The sequence below is a fragment of the Trichoderma camerunense genome (assembly GCF_050948025.1).
Source record: "Trichoderma camerunense strain CBS 138272 chromosome Unknown V8C40scaffold_23, whole genome shotgun sequence".
In the NCBI taxonomy this organism is placed as follows: domain Eukaryota; kingdom Fungi; phylum Ascomycota; class Sordariomycetes; order Hypocreales; family Hypocreaceae; genus Trichoderma; species Trichoderma camerunense.
The window spans coordinates 263,724-282,735 of NW_028145347.1; the positions used below are offsets into that span (position 1 = coordinate 263,724).

Sequence of the window (19,012 nt, forward strand, 5' to 3'; positions counted from 1 at the left end):
TCTTTAATATTGCTCGTAGTATGAACACGGCCTACTAGCTCGGAGGAAAGTTGGGCTTTTTATTGCAGAAATGCATTGCTGTAGTGTAGGGTTACATGTTGACACCTCCTTGACGAAGCTGGTGGATGGGCTGGCAAATACATGTACCTTACTACCCAGACCAGGGGACCTGTTCTCTTTTCTTCGGCATCTTAAGCCCCAACTTGACGGAATTAATGGTCCTCCATCTGAGTTTAAAGCTACGGAATCTACATCAAATCTTTGATTGATGCTACTTTGATGTTACTTTAAGTCTTTCTTCAAGAGTTAGAGTTAGGCAGAGGTTTCAAGAACGATTTACTTAGTTCAGTATCTCTCATTGTCTCGAACTTACAAGTGTTCCTCTACCATAAACACCGAGGGTTGAATTCTATCGATACTCCAACAACCCATGGTATCGTCCTAGGCGAAGATCCCTAAATAGGACATTGCTGGTATCCATGCGTGTCATTGATGTCTTCTACCCAGTTGTTCCCTATGCCCTCCGATTTGCTATACGATTCGGCTTCTACGGCACTCGCATATCTCTATTTGCCTCGTATTTATCCTGTTGGCGTCATTAATGTCATCAACGGCTCTTTCGAAATTAAATGTGCGCCCTACGATTACATTTGAGCTCGTCATCAAGTCATGAACCTGAGATCTACAGTGGTAATATACGCCTCTACTTTGCCACTACTACCACTGGCTTAGCAACTCAAACACTCATCTCCAACTATAATTAGAAATGCAACTTTAAACTGACGGTTCATTTGAGGCCACTGCTATTTATTGTCATCTCTGTACTGGCGAGGGCAATCGCTGGACGCAACTCCTCCTGGAATTATTTTGGTATTAGCACTATCTTCTTTGAGAACAGCTCGAGCAGTACCTGTAATGGCGGTGTGCCAACTTCTAAAAGTGTGGTTACATTCATTGTAACACTCATGATAAATTGTAGTAAATGCAAGTCAGTAACGAGACATAATTAAAGACCGAACTTACTTGATCATCCATTGCGAATAAATTTGTATTGCATAGCCTGAATGGGCACTTCTTTGGGATGCAGTTAAAAGACAATAGATTCCTCAGTGTATCCCTGTCGACAAGATGTGCCGACCCATAATTATCTCCGTTCGAGCTGCGAAGGCCGGAAATATCGTAGCTGCGATTCTGTGGATAGACTTGCGAAGTAACGCAGCTTGCTGAGCTTCATTTAGTAAGGAGTATATACGTGTCTACGAAAGTATGTAACAATTGAATGATATTTTATCGCGGAAGTTATCCAGGTCCGTCCTGTTGGCTAATTATCTTAGTCAGACTACGAAGCTATACTAAGAAGGCTCATCAACATACCAGACACTACCTATGTAAGGAGGTGACACGGCACTCCTTGAAAGTATAAAAAGGCCCGTGGCCACCGTTCGAAATGAAGTTTCTCAAAATCTCTCCAATACTTGCTTGAGCCGCTGTTTCATTCTCACAATATGGAAAAACCACTTCGCCAACCCGGAACTTTTGGGCAGCTCGGCTGGGACACCTACACTGTAGTCGTTCTTGGGTTCCCCGATCAGCCCGGAGTGCAACAGGATGAAGTCATGGCAGCACTAGACAAGGCCGCTATAAAACTTCTAGAAGCTTATCCATTTCTTGCTGGTCAGGTCGTCAAAAGAGGACAATCAGCTACGAGCTCCGGCAAATATGAAATCATCCCATATCCGCCTCATGATGGAGTATCTCCCGTCCGCCGAAAAGACTGTACCGACTCGTGTCCCTCTTATGAGCAAATTCTCAGGGCTAATGCACCGTTCGCCATGCTGGACGGGGATATCCTATGCCCCAAGAAAGGCATGGGCTATGTGTATACTGAGGAGACTGAACGCCCAGTCTTCATTATACAGGCCAATTTTATAAAAGGAGGATTACTTTTTTGCTTCGCTTCTATGCATAACGCCCTTGATATGAACGGACAGGGTATCGTTCTCAAGATGTTTGCTGCTGCCGCACGGGAAGAAGAGCTGAATGCGGAGCTGGTCAAGGCAGGAAATCGAGACGCCGACACCATCGTGCCACTGCTGAAGCCAGGTGAAATCGGCCTCGATCACAGCGATCTGAGAAAGCCATCGTCCTTGGGACAGTCGGGACACCACGGCGCGCCAGGTAAAGCACCGTGGAATTACTGGCGGTTCCCAGCGGAGAAGCTTGCAAAACTCAAGGAGATTGCCTCGACCGGGCGCACTTGGGTCTCTACGAATGATGCCGTCACGGCATTCTACATACAGCGACTTACGGCTGTTCGCTTGGCTGCGAATCGCGTGGCACCAGACGAAGACGTTCACTGTCTTCGAGCGGTAGATGGGAGACGAAAGCTAGATCCGCCAGTCAGTGAAGGGTATCTTGGGCATCTATGCGGTCTCGCCGACACAGCCTGGCCTACGGCTCGTGAACTTGTTGATGGCTCTCTTGCCGATGCCGCCATCAGTATTAGAGAATCGCTCAACCGTATCGATGACTTTTATATGCGCAGTCTCGCGACGCTCATCAACGAGACGGAGGATAAGACCACGATCTTCTACGCAGCAAAGAAGAAGATTGGAAAAGATATATTAATCTCATCGTGGGTGCAGTTGCACTGGCTAGCAAACTGTAGCTTTGGTACAGCGATTGGCGTGCCCGATTTTGTCCGTCGAGCCAGGCTACCAGAGCTTCCAGATCTAGTGTACATGATGCCTAAAAATAAAGAAGGGCACATGGATCTTGGCATGAGCTTGTTTCACGAGGATTTTGTTGGTCTAGCAAATGATGCAACTTGGAGAGACTTCACAGAGTTGATAGGTTAGGATGGAGACGACAAGCCAAGAACAATTGGCAGCGCGAACTTGTACAGTTTTATGATAAATATTATTGGATCCATAAGAGAAACAGCTTCGTTGCGATTGTGTCAAAACTTTCCATCTACTCCTGGATCCCGAACCCGCGCAAGATGATGAACTAACCAAGTGTCGATCATGCTGCTATCTATCCAGTTCATGGCTACCGATGAGATCCCCTAGTAGTTTCAAGGCGTTTGCATATGGAGGTATCTTAACACATATCGTGCTTTCCGACAAAGCATCAAAGAACTTTTTGAGTAAGATCTTGTCTGACTTGAGTTTTCCAATATCTGCAGTGACTCCCAACCACAATGCGCAGCTGAGTGTAACGTGCATGAATATCCACGACCGTCTCAGTGGATTGTCCAACTTGAGCAACTCTAGGTATGTTCGCAACACAGAGCGACAACGGCTCATACAGAGACTGCCAAGTTCTTGACCATGTTCATGCTGGCCGGACAATACAGCGGGACGACATAGACATAACATGACCATATCTGAAAACAACCGAAAGAAACAGTGTTGGAAATAATCAGCTCGGCCTTGACATTTCAACACGTCTCGTATGTGGGGAAGGGAACGGGACTCGACCTGATTGATCAGGTCCTTGAATTTATGTATTTTCGACAGTGATAGGGGCTGTTTTGCACATTTTGCGTACTGAAGGGCCTGGCCAATCTTATTCGCCACGATTAAAAGATTATGGCTGCTATCCATAAAAGAGTCAAATCGGATTTCGCCTCGCCCAGTTGGGGTTGTTAGTATTATTTCTTCTAGGACATTTATACCCAATGGCCGGGCGTAACACAGTGATATCAGCGTATCTTGCCATATTAGCGAGCGCCTAGTTCATAGTTATTGGTATAAGTCAGGAATTAATGCTCATTGGTGATATATCATACCAGATATCATGGTGTATAATTGCCTCATCCTTTTCAGTCGGGTCGGATATGCTCTCAGGGTCAGGCGGGCAATGCATCCCGATGGCTTGAGCAAGTCGTATGGCTAGACCTAAGAACAATATTTATGTAAGTGTGTTATGTAAAATTTGATGAAGGGGCTGTTGTACGTACCAAGTAGTGACCATGAAGCTCCTGCATCAGCCTGGTTTCTGAGAAAGTTAAGTAATAGTATAAGTGTCTGGACGATCTCAGCATTGGGAAAAGAGAGGAAATTGCTGAATCTCAGGCACTGAAATGAGCAACAGGCTGAAGCCAAGTTAGATGAACTATCACTGGTAAAATAATTGCAGTGCTTGATGGGTATCTCACCGAAAACACGAGCTTTAAGTATTTCAGAATCCACGTCAGTTGAAGCAAGCTGTGAGCCACATGCTAATATGCTGAACAGAAGAGCAAACCATGAGGAGGTACAGTTTAATGGGGGATTCGTTAACGCATCCGGTCTTGACTTTGCTCTCTCGTAAAGAAATGAAGAAAGGGTGACTTCAAACTGTGGGAAATTTATGAATGGAGGCAAGACGCTGAACAATGATTCCTGGCAAAACTTAAGATGACTTTAACATCATCAGTAGCTGCGAATACCAATGAAATAAAGCCACTTGCCTCAATATAGCTTCGTCTTCTGGTAGGGCACTGTAAACCTTGTCTAGGCCATCCCCGGATGCCCAAATATTCGTGAACGGAAACATTGTGCTTGAGTCTTGGAGGCACAGGAGCTCAAAGACGGTCTGCGGACTTGTAGTGGGCCCGAGAGTCCACGCTTTCTGAGCCGGCTGTGGCTGGTTCGCGCTTATTGTTTGGTAAATGGAGATAAGACTAGGAAGCGACTCATATCCTACATGCACCCTAGTGCTGTAGTGTGAGAGAGGGTCCAGATAAAGTCCTTGGTCCATGTTGATGGTTGCTGCCCTTTCATTAGTGGCACCAGACGGCTTCCCTCCATCACTGATATCCCGAGGTTATTGCTCTCTGCCGGGAAGACTTTGGACGCCATAGTCACAAAGCTCTGGGTGGCCCCGGATAACGCAACTTCCACATGGCTGACGGAGATTACATTTGACTTTCCGTCGCCTACATGGGTAACATGATTTTGCTGCACGGAGACGACGTCTTTTACGGAGGAGCATATCAAAATCACGCGCAGGCAGGTTCTTGGTCCCCTGGTTGTGAGTAAACCTTGTAGAAGACTGTGTTAGATGCCCCAATGATGACAATGTTGATCTCGGAAAGACATACTTTTCTTCCATTCTCGAAGCGCGTTTTGTCTCTTTGGCGAGCCGATATGTATAGGAAGAAGTGCGTCGGGTTTAGCCGCTAAACACCACTCCTCAGGAGATAATGAAAGGCGGTCACTGTCGAACTCCTCGGAAAACAGTGCAGATTAACAATATTGAAGCGCGTCTAGATTGAGCTGTTTCATCATGTGAGCTTACTAAAGAGTAGCGATGAGGCTGTTCCTTATTTGGAAGCCCCCATTTGCCTATGTAGTAACGTGTTACAATGTACGGAGTAGGTAGACTAAGTGAAGGATCGGTATATTCATACAGGGGTAAGGCATGTTCCGATAGGCCCATCATCTAGTTTATAGAGAAAGCGGGTCAATGTGACTTGCTCGCGAAAGATCAACAACTACTTGTAGCATGACTATAGGCGATGGTTGTCTCATATCATCAGGCATGATACAAGTAAACCCTGATACGAAAGCTTTGCCATAAGGATAGCTTTGCTTCTAAGTCCTAGTCCACCGCCAATTCTGCAGTGGGCACGAACATTGACCTAAAGACCAAAGATGAGCTTCAGCTAGATGCCCTCTAACTCGATCTGTGCCGCAGCTCCTCCCCAAGCAAAAGCTTTACGTCAACATACTACATTAACCCCGACATCCTTGGCACATGTTGAGTACATCTGTTGGTGAATGGCGCTTGCGGCCCGTCCGGGATGATCACCATCTTAGGGTTGCATGTTGTATAATATTGCTGAATCTAGCCTGCGCATCTAACACGGGGTTAATTGTGGAACATTTGACGGCATATATCGGCCCCACACAATGGCATAGCCGGCGAGATACGCGGACAAGGACAAGTCAAGGATCTCTCGACCTCGACAGTACAGCGCAACATTGGTTACCTACTGGGAGTTTGCCGTGCCGATTTTGCCTTGGTTCTACAGGCTCCTGACCCATCGCGCGGGACTTTCATGCTCTTGACAGGATGGCAAGCACTCTTACACCGACACCAGTGGAAACCCAAATGTCCCCCAGAGCTGCTTCAATACTAGACCGTTCGGCGTGCAAATCATGGCATTGGCTTTCTATCTATAGGCAGAATGATGAATTTCGATGAGCTTGATATGGGTGAGAGACTTAGAATGAAGGAATCTACTTGCCGGTCCACAGATACGCTTATAACTAAGCGGTGTGTATATGGGATTGTGTCAGATATATTCACATATAATATTACATCTATGACCATAGTCTGTATACGGTAACGAACTAATTTATTCCTGGCTTTCCAGCTCGGATTGCGACATCATCCATTCAATGCCTTCTAGTAAGTCGCTATCCCAACCCTTATTAGCTGGGCAATTCGGAAATCGACGAAAGAAGTGAGGGTAACCTGGATACACGTGAAGCTTGGTTGAGACACTGGAGGCAGGAACGAGTTGATAATTGTTATTCACAACAGAATCTTCATCAAATAGGGTAGAAAGAGATGGCTTACCATAGACGGTCAAGCTTCTGTTTCATGAGCATGCCATGGTCGCGGAGAGGATCATCTCCGCAGACCATAATATGAGAAGGCGGCAGGTTCGGAACAACCTGTTCGTCAAACAATAGGGGATTGATCACTAGACTGTCACGACACGACTCCGGTGTATCCAACATATCTGCGTACTTGACAACCCAACTATGAGGAAGTAATGCCGCATCTCTGCATTGGATCGGCGAAGCTTTCTCTGGAAGAATCTCTTCGATAGGGAACTTTTCGGGCAGACACAGCCACGGTACGCAAAGACTTTGGCCCTTGATGACAGCCTCACCTGACTAGATGGAGCATTAAAACGTCAGTTTAGACATGTTGACTTTATTGTTAAAAAAGCACAATACATACCATCCTCTCCCGAATAACAATGCTCGCAGCTAAATACGCACCAGCACTATTTCCCATCACATAAAGATTGAAAGTAGAAGAGATACCAAGAGCCTCTGGATTCTGCAATACCCAGCATCGGACATCCCAGGCATCTTGAAACTGCGTCGGAGCCTTCCATTCTGGCGTCAACCGGTAACCAACACTGACTACAACTAGTCCACAGTTGCGAGCCAAATTTATGCACGCAGCGTCATCCACAGATAGCGATCCAGAGAAGAAACCGCCACCAAAAAAGTATAGAAGGACTGATGCAGGGTTTCTTCGTTTGGGCGGAGTATACAGTCGAACGGGTATTTCGAGGTAGTCACTGGTAACAACCATAATAGTTTCGCATCTGACGCCGTGATCACCCATTACTTTCAATTCTTCATTCCTTGCGAGGAACCTCTGAGAATTGATGGCCTGACGAATGGCTTTCATATCGAGGTCGGCTGTAAAATTGGGGCGGGGTGGCAGTGACAACTGATTCGAGAATTCTATCCATTCTTCAGAGGTGCCTCCAAGATGGCTGAAATCTGCCATTCTGGAGCATTGAAAGCAAAACTGGAAACCAAAAAGCAGCGTATTGGTCAAGCTAATCCCCCAAGTCTTAGTATATGGAAGAAAGAAGAAGATAGGATGGTAACACTCTGAGCGATGACCATGCAGCTATATGTCCGGGACAAACACCAAGGAATACGCAGCGTGATTTGAACGGACTACCTTACTTCCCATTCTGGTAATAATTCCGGGCCTATTCTTATATGGAGATGACAATCCTACCCAACGAAGCGGAACTACGGAGATACAAGTCCACCGTGCATAAAATCCAGCGTATTTCCTTTAGTCCGAGTTGATCATTTACATGCGTCTCGATTGTAGGGTATTCGTGGTGGATGACATGGACAGTCATAACTAGCAGCCGAACCACTCGTGCTGCATACCCTACCTAAGCTACATATGCTTCCTCTAGAAATCACACAGCTTCTAAGCCAGTATAGGCTGCGTCCTAGTGAGGTTAGGAAGATGTCATCGCTTAAGATTACCAAACACTTGTATACCAACACGTATCACACCACATCACTCGGCAGAGCTTATGTCGAGTTAAGCCGCACCCTCGCAGATTTGCCCATGACCTTACGGCAAAAGACGCCGGCTTCTCTAATGACACGATAGATTCCAAGAGCTCAACAGTGGCGATACACCAAATTGTTTGTTTGAGTTTGTGGGGTAATGAGCTGAAAGCTAGGCCGTGAAGCCACCCTACATGCAAGGGAAATGTTCCTTTTTGCAAATGCTGTGAGACATCTTGGGCTCTAGATTCAAGGATTGACTAGCTCATTTAACTGTAGCTACTTTGCACGCTTAAAATGACGTGCGAGTGCATGGTGAGTGCATATATGTTGCTGCATGCTGCCTCTGCTGTTGCTCGGTGATATAGATGAGTGCCAGTATATGGACGGACGGACGTGGTAACGCGCAGGCTTAGATAAACCAAAAGATATACGAGTTAAGGAAGGCTATTAGAGAGTTTTCTGTTGGATGGACTCTCTTACAAGCGATAGTATAAGTTGGTACCTGTCGGACCTGCTTTCAGCTCCCACAATCTTGGGATACCAAATGGCTAACTTATGCCATGGTGATAGCTGATCACTCCCTTGATGATAATACCAGATGCTCATATCATTCAAAAACTCGTGAGATCGGTACGCAATGGTAGCCTCAGGTCTAGAAGCATCCACACCCCGAACCGAACCGAAATTACAGCTGCCTAGACCCGTATTCCAACCTTGTTTGTGCCACGCAAGCTATGGTCTAAGACATAGGAAATCAGGACGGCCATTTACTGACACATTCAGACTACAAGCTTTTCCCTGCAGACGACGGGATGTTTCTCATTGGCCAGCCTCGAGCTGTGAGACATGCATCTCCCCATCTCGATCCAATTACGATGCTTCAAAACTCTGTCGTAGGCCACTTACAAAAGAACATTACCTTTCTCCGTGGGAAAACACTATTTAGAGGAGATTAGCTCCAGCACAGGGCCATCGGGAGGATCCTAGCATGTCTTTAAACATCTTGGCAGAACTGCATCTCGACTTGACTGATGTTTTGCGAGACTGGGACTCTCGTATTGCGACTTGCTGAATGTTAGCATTTGGTAGGTTTCATGTGCTCCACGCATCCGAATGCACGGTTTTTAGGCTTCAATGATAGAGAGTGGCGTTTTTTTAAGTCTCGAAGCGACATCTCCCTTACATTCGTATGGAGGAGCGGTGTATCAAGTGATTCTTTGATGTGTTGTCCATGACCTAGATGCGCCAAGACCGGATAGACAGCTAGCCCTTCTCGTCTCATAGGCAAATCATAACACAGCCCTCTAGGGATAGAGTTTGAAGAATCGAGGAGTAATAATAGGAAAACATAATAAAGCGGGGAGGAGAAGAAGAGAAGAAGAAGAAAAACTATATAATAACATGCTTTAGACCCTACTATATATCCCATAACTCCCCGCCGATGTTCACTCATCATCCGTGAACCCAACAGTTCAAGTGTTGACACCATGAAACACTCATTCTCTTCAATGGCCGCTGTGGCCTTGACACTATATACATCGGTTCTTGCGTCTCCGACGCCTCAACTGGTGGTACCAGATATCGATGATAGTGTAACCTGCCTGGCTGTCAATGTCATCGCCGAACTTATCATTGGAGACCCCTTGGCGGTTGCGTATTGCGCTGTAAGGAATCACCTTCACACGCTCAATGTCAAACTCCATCACATAGAAATAGCTAACATCAAACTTCATAGGCCGTAGTTCCTCTTCCTTCGGTCATCAGGTCTAGAACCACCACCATCGTGAGACCAACCACCGTAACAGTGACGACGACCAACTCCAACGGCGTTCGTCCCACCATCACAAGCGGCACTACTGTGTAAGTATACAGTCCTTCAACATGTGTTCATCATGGCATCAGTCTAATCGTTTCATCCAATTACAGAACTGTCACCAGCAGCTCTTGCAATGCCATCCCCACGCCCTTCAAGCGACAGTTGCTCCCACCAATTTACATCCCGCCCATTCCTGCCTGTGTCACCCAATTCCCGACTCTCGATGTCACCAAGGCGTGCAGCTGCATCGACCTCCCAACTCCCACAGTCACATCCACCAGGACTGTCGTCGTTTCACCTACAATCACTATTACCAGGACTGTTGGCCCCGTTGGAAACGGTTCCCCCGTTGTAACGACATCTATAGCCACGCAAACCGTTACGACGGGAGCCTGTCCCGCGCCCTCTAGTTGCGGAAACCAGGGCATCGAATTCGCCTATTATAACAGGAACGTCGACGATGATTTTGCAGACTGGCACCCTGAAGAATACAAGGTAAGTTACCAAATACCGTAACTACATCCTCCTAATTTCATCAGTACTAATGTGGACTTGATCACATAGACAATCCAACCCGAGTACCAAGGCGTGACCAACGTCATCGGTGGCATCAGCTTCCAAGACAGCGCCCCAAAGAGCGTCTACGGCTCTCCTCCCCTCTCAGAGTCCGACTTTGTCCTCAACCATCGCGGGTACATCTACGCGCGCCAGACTGGCACCTACACACTTACTCTCAACCTGGTCGACGATGCCGCCTACATCTGGATTGGCCCCGAGGCGTACTCTGGCTGGACTGGTGACAATGCGGATCTAAAGGCCGTCTATAACAATGGACCTGCAACGGGAACTTTTACTGCCGACCTCCAAGAAGGCCAGTACTATCCTTTCCGTATCGTCTACGGGCAGGGACCTCGCATTGCCGAGTTCGACATCGAAGTCAGCGCACCAGATGGCACCACTTTCCTGTCGTCAGATACGACCGGGTCACCGTATCTCGTCCGCTTCTCTTGCGATAGAGTTACAGCGCCACGATTCAGCTCCTTTGGGTTTGAGTCGTAGGCGCATCTGATTCTATTCTCTCTTCCGAGATTTCACGAAGATAGGCCCGGTGTGGCCGTGAACTTGAACGTATAACTAGTAAATGATGGGGTGGATATAAGGGGAGCAGGATAGGCTCTGTAATTTGTCAGGATGGAATATTTTTGTGTCTTTGGTTTTCTTCGCTTCTTTCCTCCTGCTTCGGCCGTATACGTTTGTGGTGGAGGGCCGTTTTACCGTAGATGCCGGATATGATTCCGCGGCTGAATATAATGTCATTTTGTCTGAATTTTTCTGTTGCACCAATAGAATGAACACGCAATATAGTTCAAAATCTAGCCGTAAACCAACACATAATAAAGCCACCGAATTTGGCCGTAGATGAGGCATCTCCTATGGCAACAGAGATAAGGCGTATCTATCCGCCACGCCAAAAGAAATAGTCGTCTTTTCCTATGAACTCAAATAGTCCCTATCGTTTTCTCTCTACCTTGAACGCCATGAGAAGCCTGCGAGGGAAGATTGCAAGCCGCCCAAATCTTGAGCAAGATTACCTTCGTAATGACGAGGTTGTCAATGCAGCCCAGGCTCAATGAGAGACGGCGCCACTGGAGGCCGAGCCCGTGATTCGAGAAAGGTCTCGAACATTCAGTATATTACAATTCCGCGATAAACGCCATATACCCATCCTCTCAAGGCCCTTGTTCGTAGAGTTCTTCGTCTTCCTGCGGCCACTCAACTTCAAAGACAGCATCTCCCTCAGCCTCCATCTCATCCTCCTCATCTGCTCCAAACGCAAAAGCGACAATGCTGTTATCCTTGATTCCGCATTTGCTAGGAGTATTTGAACCGTCGTCTCCAAGTTTCAGGGGCTTCCATCCCTTAGAGGGATCGGTGGGTACACGAAGAACACCATAGGTCAGGTTTGCCGCATCTGGTACCGGTGTCTTCTCATCCGGCGCTGAACTTGACTTTGTGAGACCATCGGGGTATCTATCTCTGAGAACCTCCAACAGATCTTGTGTGACAGACGAGAAGGGAGCCAGTGCGTCGATGAAGAGGAAGATGGTGTGGATGCCGTACTTGAAGCGCACGGATATGTGTGCATCGTCGATCTCAGTTGGCTGCTGTTCTTAGTAATTCATTCATTATAGATGCCTGCGAGTAGGTTCAATTCACCATTTTGAAGTAATTTTCTCTCAGTTGCGTGTATAAATGATTTCCCCTTGAGCCGTGGAGTCTGTCGCGCTATTTTCTGCTCAAGTCGATGAAGTGAAGTGAGGTAGCTGCCTATGATGTATTCGGTACTGAGGCGTGCAAAGTGTGGCATTGCCCCCCGATTTTAGTGAGCGCGAAGCCACGTGAGCACGCGTTAAGTGATTTAGCTGGCCACCTGCATACGGAAAAACATGCGATACGGAGAGGCAGAGGCTCCAGATAAGATACCTCAGTATTATAGCTTCGTGAGCAGCATAGAGGCAATTCAGCAACAAGATGCAGCCACTGTAACCAATCAGGTCTAGCAATTCTACGGAAAGGATATCCGAATATTCACAGAGGCCCCCTTTGCGCCTGGGGAACGGGCTTTGCTCGCAAACTACGAGTACGAACAACTTCTAGGATTCCAGCTCCAGCTCCTGGTCCCTCATCATGGCGAGAACCTCAAGCAGCGATGGGCTCTTCCTCAGTGCCCCTCGCTCAGACCCCGTTCACCAGCCCGTCTTCCCGGCCGATTCGCATCCCCGACTGGCCATCATGACTCCCACCCGGCTGCTGTTCGGCTCCGTGGCCGCCAGCATGGTTGGAGCCTCACTCGGGGCGGTTCAGGGAGGCCAGATGGCGCAGCTGCGCTTCCGGGCCGAGCACGCGCACAAGATGCCCGACACGACGGCAGGCTGGTACCTGTATCACAAGTCCAAGAACTACCATGCCATGAAGGGCGGCATCCAGGAAGGCTTCCGCATGGGCTTCAAGACGGGCTTCTGGAGTCTGCTGGCCTTGTCGTTGGAGAGCACCGTGGACCGCTATCGGGGGAGCAGCGACATGTTTTCAACGGTGGTGGCGACGCTTACCGTCGCAGGAGCATTTTCGCTCTGGCGTGAGTTGATTTCATTTCATCTCATTTCACTTTTGCGTCTATTTTTTATTTTTTATTTTTATTATTCAATTTTTTTCAGTTTTGCTTTTCTTGGCTCTTCGCAAATTCTTCATCATTTTTGCCCTTTGTCCAAAAAAGGTGAAGGGAACCAGGCTAGCCAGGTCTGGCTTTCACCGGCTTTGAGCTTGTGCCTGTCACTCTCTCTTTTGCTTCCCCACGCCCCTACTGGCAAGTGTCGGATCAAGATGGCGAGAGTCCCCCAAACGGGCAAGAAAATATCACGACGGTGGGAACCATTAGCTAACAGAAAGCCGATCTTCGGCCGGCACTGGGCTTACAGATCGATTCTCGCTTTCCACCGCCGCGCGCACCGCAAAGTACGGGCTGGTCTTTGGCCTGGCCTACGGAGGTGTCCAGGATCTGGTGGGCTTAGCCCGCGGCAGACCGATTGGGTATGTGGAGATGATCCGACGTCGGTTTGGCTCTGGCGCTGGGTCACGAGAAGGCGACGACGTCTAGAGTCTAGAGGCAACCCAGCGCCGTAAGCAGCCGCTTTTCGTTTGCAATTCAGCAGTGGAGATGGCCTCATTTCGTTTCCTCTGGGCGTATCGGCAACCAACGGAGCATGAAGCACCACTTGGACGTTGACGTGATACCAATGCCCCGAATCAAGTAAAGAGGGAAAGGGGAAAGATGAGCAAACAGGAGACGACAGGAGACGACGGAGCCGCATGCTCCGGGCAGACGGGCCAAGTCCCCCCCACGGTCACATGTAAGCTCAGCTTGACGAACGCTTCCTTCCACTCGGGCCTCACTTATTCCGATGTGATACGACTACGTACAGCGAGCTATTACAGGATGGATGAATGGATGAATGGAAAACAAATTGGAAGAAGAAGAAATACGAGAGGAAAAGAGGAGGTTTTAACACCCTTGTATGTACGAGTACCTATGTCCGTATATACTGGCGCATGTATGCTCTCACACACCAGCATGACGGGCGCTATTCTCGCCTGCATGAGAAAAAAGCACAGAAGCATCATGTCATGATATCATTGAAGAGAGAGGGGCAAGAGGGGAGAGGGCGGCAATTGGCGATTGGACGCAGCCCTCGATTCATGCAAGTTCAAAATACAACGCGAGTTCACCTGACAATGGCTTGCATGCCCTCATGATGCACATGACGAGAGGCGCCGTATCGGAGCTTTCAGCTGTATGTACTCTGTAGAACCCAGCCCAGATAGATGGGATGCAACAAGACGAAGCAAGCCGGGGTTTAGCATCGGCGTGGGGGTTCCAAAACACCAATTGGTTATTGGAGAATAAACGAACCATCTTTCAGTGCTACTTGCCCAGCACAGGCCAGACCAGGGCATCCATCCTCTTCGCCTCCCGTCCCGTCCATATACAAACTGGCGATAATACCTTATGAGCCAACCCCAGTGCAGACAATTATTTTCCTAGTGTCATCGTAATCTACAGTTAGCTCCAAAATCCCTAGCCCGCGGCTACTCTCGGCTGCACCTCCAAAAATCCCCCAATGAGGGGCGCCACGTGATGCCATTATCGCCCCTCTCTTCTCCAAAACTAGGTACACTGCCCAGCTTATCAATTGAGTTGCTCGCGTATAATCAAACAGCCCAGAGTTTGCAGCCAACAAAATCTCCAGATTCCAATGGGCTGGACACATTCCAGCTTGTGCCCCTCTCTGCTCTTCTCTTGCAGCGAGCGGCCTGATACGGAGTTTTGCGGAGAAGGAGCCAAAAAGCCACACCCCCGGTTCGCTTGGGGCCATGACCATGCTTCCATGCATTATCTTGTACATGTCCACACATTTTGTAAGACGTAGTACTTCATGGGCAATCTGGACTCTGCGAATGGTGGCAGCACCGGCAACGGAGCGTTTGATTCTCTAATCGTAATCGCATCCCATCTTCCCATCTCTTGTGGTCCCTGAACATTTTAGATCTCGCCTCTCTTCGGCCCTCCGTAGCTGCCGGGTGGCTCCTAGATAGCGTCCCTTTTGTGTGCCTGTCCTGATAGAAACATTAATAAATCCCATTCTCTTCCCCCTCTAATGCCAACCTTCTTCGCCATCTTCCCACATTCCCTCTCCTATATCTACAGACCCTTTGCACGATAACTCCCCCCATCATCGTCTTTCGATCTACGTATCGTCTCATTTATCTGATACTCGGCTTCAATCGCTTTTACAAGCCACACGGGTAGATACCTAGTGAACGCCACCTCGTCTCTTGTGTCGCGCTACTTGTCTTACACAAAATCCGGTCTGATCTCACCCAAGATCTGATACAACTCCATCAGAACTCAATCCATCCATTGTAACTCTTATCATCATTCACCTATAGTACCTACACTCGCAGCATCACCTCGTCTGTTTTCTTCTGCGTGCTCAACCAAAAGATGCTTTCCGTCCCAGGTCGACAGGCAATGCGCCTGCCCGGCTCCCGGACTCCCCTTTCCTCGCCTCTACTCATCTCCCATCTCCGAACCTCATCATTAGCATCATCATGCTCATCATCACGACTTCTCGCCACACAAAGCTCCGTCAGCCTCAACTCACGGAAACAGCGTCGCAGCATACACTCCTCCGAGAAGCGCACGTCGACGGTGGCTGATCTACCGGGATCCATGCCGCCTGTAGCACCACCAACCATGGAAGCAAACAGAGCGCCGCTCTCAGTCTTGCCGCTCAGCATGATTCTCCGCTCGCTCGCAACGACGGTGGTCTCTTCTTCTCCTATTCTTCTGCCGCCCTCGCTGCGCATCATGGTGGCGCTGGCTCACGCCCAGTCCCCTATCCTGAACCCCGATAGGAATCCCCTTCTGCGGTTCTTCTTGAAAAAGTCGTTTTACGCCCAATTCTGCGCTGGCGAGAATGCGGTCGAGGTGCGGCAAACGGTTGGCCGGTTGAAGAACATTGGCTTCACTGGCGTCATTCTGGGCTATGCCAAGGAAGTTGTCTTGGAAAAGTCTGATGCCAAGGAGTTGACCATTGCCAATCTGGGCCAGGAATCGGCACGCGACATCGAGAGGGAGATTAACCCTTGGAGAGACGGTACCTTGGAGACGGTTCGATTGGCCGATCCTGGTGATTTTGTCGCACTCAAGTAAGTTCTGATCCTCCTGTAGCCTTTCCCAATGAAGAGTAAGAGTAAGTGCTAATCGTCATCTAGATTCACCGGTGCCGGCAGCCTAGCCCTCAACCAGCTCAAGAACGGACTTCCGCCTTCTCAGCATCTCAGTGAATCCATTGACGCCATCTGCCAGCTCGCTCGTGATCGCGGAGTGCGCCTCCTCTTCGACGCCGAACAGGATATGCTGCAAGACGGCATCGATGACTGGACCATGCAATTCGCTCGCAAATACAACGACTCTCCGGACACCGCCACCATCTATGGTACATATCAGGCATACAAGAAGAACTGCCCTGCCGTGGTATCAAGACACCTGGCCGCTGCGCAAAAAGAGGGCTTCACCCTCGGCATCAAGCTGGTTCGCGGCGCATACCTGGGCTCTGATCCGCGAGAGTGCTTTCACGATACCAAGGAAGACACGGACGCCTGCTACAACAGCATCGCCGCCAGCGTCTTGACTAGGCAATGGTCCGCTACTGTCCAAGGCCAGGGCGAGTTTCCCAACGCTCACATCGTCCTCGCAACTCACAACGTCGAATCTGTTCGCCGTGCCAGAGCCATTTGCGATGCTGGCGGCGCCAAGTCGGACATTGCATTCGCCCAGCTCCAGGGCATGGCGGATGAAGTGAGCTGCGAGCTTGTCGAGGCCAGTCAGTCAGCCCAAAAGGACAATGCCAACGCTCGGCCGCTGCCCGTTTACAAGTATCTTGTCTGGGGCACCACTGGAGAGTGCATGAAGTATCTCCTGCGCCGCGCTCAAGAGAACAAGGACGCCGTTCAGCGAACGAGAAACGGAAGAGATGCCATGTGGGCTGAGCTGGTTAGGCGGTGCAAGACTGCGGTTGGCATGGCCTAAATTAAGAAGTAATGAGATAATGAGGAGAGGGAGAGGAGAGAGCAGGAGAGGAATTGTGTGGGTTTGCATCTATAGATGTGAGCAAGCAACTGGCCAAGGCCGGTCTTTTTGATACCTGCGACATTGCACGGTTTGGAGTTTGGCAAGTTTATTTTTGCGAAATTGTTGATAGAAACGGTTATTAGAGTATCTAGCATTGAATGTGAATAGCCGGCGAGAGAGACTGGAAATTTACAGAATATTCAACTTACTGGTTCACCCAAAATGAATCCTGACGCATCTTGCGTCTTTGACGTGCCTCTGTTTCTTCCCTCCTTTTGTACTTTTCTTGAGCATGACAACATGCACATATGAAGCCGAATTGTTGCTTACGACCTCTAGCCACATCATATCCAAATCTCCACTTCCCTCATACTCCCCGCAGTGCCATACCCCCAAGAACAAGCCTCTCAATCTCTTTGCGCTTCACTAACTCATCCTTGATACTGTCCAACCACGCCAGACCGTTGAGCTTATAGCTTTTACGAACTGCGCGAACATCTGTAATCGTCTCGATGGTGTCGTCTGTAGCGGGTACGGCATCCCCCTCAACATTGTCCGTGAGATGCTTCGAAATGGCGTCGGCAGATGCAGGTACGGGATTGCTGTCGGTGGGGAAAACAATCTTGACGACGAAGAGGTCTGTGGTGGAGGGCGAAATGCCGAAGCGTCGATATGCGTCGGCAATCTGTAACGCAAGTGATTTAGTTCTCTGTGCAGGATCTTTGGTGTGGCATCTGTTTGTGATAGTGAGGTGCAAGACTCACGTTATTTGAGGAGCTTAGTGATACGACTGTTTCTGAATGGACGTTTGGTGTTTTAAGGGCCCCGGTGACTGAGTTGTTGACTGCCTTGAAGACGGCCGAGAGGAGGTGCATGCGTGAGACAATCTGCGAGGGCACAACAGTCAGTAATGGACAAACGGTTTGCCTTGCCCGGCCATTCTGAGTTCTTCACTGATCTTCAGCGAGACAATGCAGCGAACCATGCAGCAGCGATCAGTTTCAACATACCGTCGATGCGTCGATAAAGGCATATTCGAACTCGGCGTTGCGCGCGAGGAGCTGCTGGTGCAAGAAGGCGGCGTTCTTCACATTGCGGAAGAGGGCGAGGTAGACTCGGTACGACGCCGGCACATGCTCGAGCTCTATTGTTTCGACGGCCATTGTAGAGAAAATGCGATCGAGGATGATGTGGGGGATGATGTCGAAGCTGTCCTGCGCTATCGTGGTGGGATGAAGTTCTTATCGCTCCCCGTGCGAAGATGTTTCTGACATGGGTAATTGGCACTGTGTTTTGATGTGCCAGCTGCTGCCAGCTGACAGAGACAATATCCGATACCAAGGGGTATGGAGTTAAGCATTGTAAGGAAATGGAGAGAAATTCTCGTGTATAGGGAAATAATGGCTTCTGACACTCCAAGTTTAATAGTGAAATATACTAAAAGAATGCAGGTATAGTATCAAATACTAGAAGAAAGACAACATGGAATGATGGCCTCAGGTTTTAGTAGCAGAAGCAGATACTCAGGCAACAGATTTAGCAAATAAAAGCATCATCAAACCTCAATCTAGTTTAAATGACGAAATGCCAAACTTGGGTAGAGAGAAACGGCATCAATACACAATGTAAAGTCGTATCATGAAATTTGCTCGGTATACCAGTTTAAATCACCGTGTCGATCCCATAGAAGAATACAATCAGATGATGAAGACCTCATAGACTGCATGAATCGATTCTTCTTAGTAAATCTACACTGCCCATCTCAGTCACATATAAGCTGCTCATGGAACATCCTAGAAATATCCAGCTTTTGCTACTGTGGAAAGTTTCCAATCTCTGTTCCCCGTTCCCACGAAAGTTTCCAGCCCCTATCGCTATGTAAATCTTCATCTTCTGTTGCTATGGAAATCCCCAATCTTTGTTCTTATAAAAGCCTCCATTTTC

General features: G+C 48.6%; 8 protein-coding genes across 8 annotated transcripts; 4 read left to right on the top strand and 4 right to left on the bottom strand.

Annotated features, from left to right (window-relative positions):
* Window positions 1-1,489: 1,489 nt before the first annotated feature.
* Window positions 1,490-2,902, top strand: V8C40DRAFT_283463 (transferase family domain-containing protein). Its single transcript, XM_083221952.1, has one exon. It carries the CDS (start codon window positions 1,506-1,508, stop codon window positions 2,856-2,858), a length of 1,353 nt encoding a protein of 450 aa, XP_083068269.1. The 5' UTR covers window positions 1,490-1,505; the 3' UTR covers window positions 2,859-2,902.
* Window positions 2,903-3,032: 130 nt separating this feature from the next.
* On the bottom strand, window positions 3,033-4,746 carry V8C40DRAFT_277797 (fungal specific transcription factor domain-containing protein; the record flags this gene model as incomplete). Its single annotated transcript, XM_083220997.1, has 4 exons — window positions 3,033-3,735; window positions 3,794-3,902; window positions 3,965-4,099; window positions 4,488-4,746. 4 exons carry the CDS (start codon window positions 4,744-4,746, stop codon window positions 3,033-3,035), a joined length of 1,206 nt encoding a protein of 401 aa, XP_083068270.1.
* Window positions 4,747-6,300: 1,554 nt separating this feature from the next.
* On the bottom strand, window positions 6,301-7,633 carry V8C40DRAFT_256935 (Alpha/Beta hydrolase protein). The gene is made up of 3 exons (XM_083218380.1): window positions 6,964-7,633; window positions 6,574-6,896; window positions 6,301-6,497 (listed from the first exon to the last, which is right to left on the bottom strand). Exons 1-3 carry the CDS (start codon window positions 7,525-7,527, stop codon window positions 6,350-6,352), a joined length of 1,035 nt encoding a protein of 344 aa, XP_083068271.1. The 5' UTR covers window positions 7,528-7,633; the 3' UTR covers window positions 6,301-6,349.
* Window positions 7,634-9,547: 1,914 nt separating this feature from the next.
* On the top strand, window positions 9,548-11,455 carry V8C40DRAFT_283465 (GLEYA domain-containing protein; the record flags this gene model as incomplete). Its single annotated transcript, XM_083221953.1, has 4 exons — window positions 9,548-9,724; window positions 9,796-9,920; window positions 9,987-10,371; window positions 10,441-11,455. 4 exons carry the CDS (start codon window positions 9,548-9,550, stop codon window positions 10,933-10,935), a joined length of 1,182 nt encoding a protein of 393 aa, XP_083068272.1. The 3' UTR covers window positions 10,936-11,455.
* Window positions 10,903-12,209, bottom strand: V8C40DRAFT_256938 (uncharacterized protein). The gene is made up of 2 exons (XM_083218381.1): window positions 12,094-12,209; window positions 10,903-12,038 (listed from the first exon to the last, which is right to left on the bottom strand). Exons 1-2 carry the CDS (start codon window positions 12,094-12,096, stop codon window positions 11,607-11,609), a joined length of 435 nt encoding a protein of 144 aa, XP_083068273.1. The 5' UTR covers window positions 12,097-12,209; the 3' UTR covers window positions 10,903-11,606.
* Window positions 12,210-12,564: 355 nt separating this feature from the next.
* Window positions 12,565-13,531, top strand: V8C40DRAFT_270457 (uncharacterized protein; the record flags this gene model as incomplete). Its single annotated transcript, XM_083220188.1, has 2 exons — window positions 12,565-13,012; window positions 13,353-13,531. The coding sequence occupies 2 exons, from the start codon at window positions 12,565-12,567 to the stop codon at window positions 13,529-13,531; spliced, it is 627 nt and encodes a 208-aa protein (XP_083068274.1).
* A 1,336-nt stretch (window positions 13,532-14,867) lies between these two features.
* On the top strand, window positions 14,868-17,026 carry V8C40DRAFT_277800 (FAD-linked oxidoreductase-like protein; the record flags this gene model as incomplete). The annotated part of the gene is made up of 3 exons (XM_083220998.1): window positions 14,868-14,914; window positions 15,586-16,143; window positions 16,210-17,026. 3 exons carry the CDS (start codon window positions 14,868-14,870, stop codon window positions 17,024-17,026), a joined length of 1,422 nt encoding a protein of 473 aa, XP_083068275.1.
* A 409-nt stretch (window positions 17,027-17,435) lies between these two features.
* On the bottom strand, window positions 17,436-18,231 carry V8C40DRAFT_277801 (protein CGI121; the record flags this gene model as incomplete). Its single annotated transcript, XM_083220999.1, has 3 exons — window positions 17,436-17,753; window positions 17,833-17,955; window positions 18,079-18,231. The coding sequence occupies 3 exons, from the start codon at window positions 18,229-18,231 to the stop codon at window positions 17,436-17,438; spliced, it is 594 nt and encodes a 197-aa protein (XP_083068276.1).
* Window positions 18,232-19,012: the final 781 nt, after the last annotated feature.

What these genes read in the sequence shown, in the direction of transcription:
- V8C40DRAFT_256935 (XM_083218380.1), bottom strand. Translation starts at nt 7,527, where the DNA reads ATGGCAGATTTCAGCCATCTTGGAGGCACCTCTGAAGAATGGATAGAA. An exon ending in TTGTTATTCGGGAGAGGATG is followed by an intron (nt 6,897 to 6,963) that starts GTATGTATTGTG and finishes TGCTCCATCTAG; the next exon opens with TCAGGTGAGGCTGTCATCAA. An exon ending in CAGAAGCTTGACCGTCTATG is followed by an intron (nt 6,498 to 6,573) that starts GTAAGCCATCTC and finishes TCCTGCCTCCAG; the next exon opens with TGTCTCAACCAAGCTTCACG.
- V8C40DRAFT_283463 (XM_083221952.1), top strand. Translation starts at nt 1,506, where the DNA reads ATGGAAAAACCACTTCGCCAACCCGGAACTTTTGGGCAGCTCGGCTGG.